This window comes from Ceratina calcarata, unplaced genomic scaffold, assembly GCF_001652005.2.
Source record: "Ceratina calcarata isolate Rehan_Ccalc_2016 unplaced genomic scaffold, ASM165200v1 scaffold2288, whole genome shotgun sequence".
NCBI lineage: Eukaryota > Metazoa > Arthropoda > Insecta > Hymenoptera > Apidae > Ceratina > Ceratina calcarata.
This window is the reverse complement of record NW_017144725.1, coordinates 3,242-4,731: the sequence shown is the minus strand read 5'-3', so window position 1 is coordinate 4,731 and position 1,490 is coordinate 3,242. Positions and strand designations below refer to the sequence as shown.

The following is a 1,490-nucleotide window of genomic DNA, read 5'->3' as shown; positions in this document are numbered from 1 at the left end:
TAAATTAGTGTACAAAATCTGTCAGTTGGTTTAACAATGAATATACCTTGCGTTATCGTTTTATCACATATTGCGCATTCTCCATGGTGGCATTTCTTCTCGCATTTATGTTTACCGCAGTTTAAATCCTTTTCGCACACGGCATCGCACAGCAACAGTTTGTGATTGCTGCACTGGACCGTTTGTGAGGTTCTGCCACAGCCACAATGTCTCGTTACCATCGCCGCGCATTGCGGACAGGATCCTGGATGGCACAGAAGACAGCACTTGTGGGGGCAGCTATTCTTCGATAACATCCTACCACAGATTTCGCCACACGAATGCGCGGCGCTTCTACGATTCCATTCGGGTGCTTTCGTTTTACCGCAGAAGCAAAAGTAATCCTCCGGGATTATTAAGTTCACGTTCTGACACGCTGGACACCTCCAACCATTCTCTGAAACAGTGTGACTGATTGTTACAATTGCTCAATACTATTTTAAGAAATGAAGATCATCGAGATATAGATGGAATCGACTTGAAATGAAAATATTCGGTGACATCTGCAGTAAGAATTCGTCGTGTATAACACCAATGCAATGTTTAAATGTGATACATGAAGTTAAAGATTCCTTTCCAAATTTATATACTTCTTTGGGAATATTATTAACAATTCCAATCATTACTGTTTCTGTGGAGCGTAGTTCCTCTAAATTAAAATTAATAAAAATATTATTACTAATACGTAAGAAAGATTATCTAATTGACGCTATTATCTATTGAAAATAAGTTACGTGAAGATTTAAATTACGAAGATCTAAATGATTTTGTACCAAGTAAAACAAGAAAAGTAAACTTCATGAAATAATTATAAGAGTAAGTCATTAAATTTTCAAATAAGAAATATATAATTAAACAGTTTTTGTAATACAATTACCTGTTCTTAATTATATATTTTTAATACTACACATATATATATTTTTCTGTCAGAAACAGCTATGCAATTGCTTGTAGTTCGAGTGCGAATTTTTATGCAAATGAAAACATTCATGATACCAGTTCAAAAAATTAATTCTAAATAGAAAGGGCCTAGCTGGATAAAGGGGTCAAATGTGCCCTTGAGCCGAATGAAACGCCGTTTGCGCCATTCGACAGCTTATCAAAAAAGAAACATTTACTCCAATTTTTAGCCCTATATCTCAACCAGGGGGATAGTAATCGGGAAAATTCGAAAAATCAGTTTTTTGAGGTTTACCCTTATTTAACGCCTTGCGAAAAATCTGAGAAAATTCTGACATGTTCGTAGCGTCGCTGGACACGTCTGAGAATTTTTTCAGATTTTTCCCTTGCAAAATGTAGCCGTGAAAAATAATTTTTGCACATAGAAATCTTGAGACGACTAGATTTATATTTTTATGGTAGATGCATATTGTTGCAAGGATTGTTCATGAATTTTTTCAGATTTTTAGGATTGGTGCGTCAATGTGAAAAAAATCAAAAACTATATATAT

The 1,490-nt window shown here is 35.0% G+C and overlaps 1 protein-coding gene across 1 annotated transcript in view; it reads right to left on the bottom strand.

The window, feature by feature from the left end:
* Positions 1–13: 13 nt before the first annotated feature.
* LOC108622554 (protein shuttle craft-like) overlaps positions 14–1,490 on the bottom strand; it is a gene marked incomplete at both ends in the record, with an annotated part of 4,714 nt that continues 3,237 nt past the window's right edge. Inside the window, one exon of the mRNA XM_018020491.2 lies at positions 14–436. Within this exon, the coding sequence (XP_017875980.2) occupies positions 14–436 (423 nt within the window). The remainder of the gene's footprint in view (positions 437–1,490) is intronic.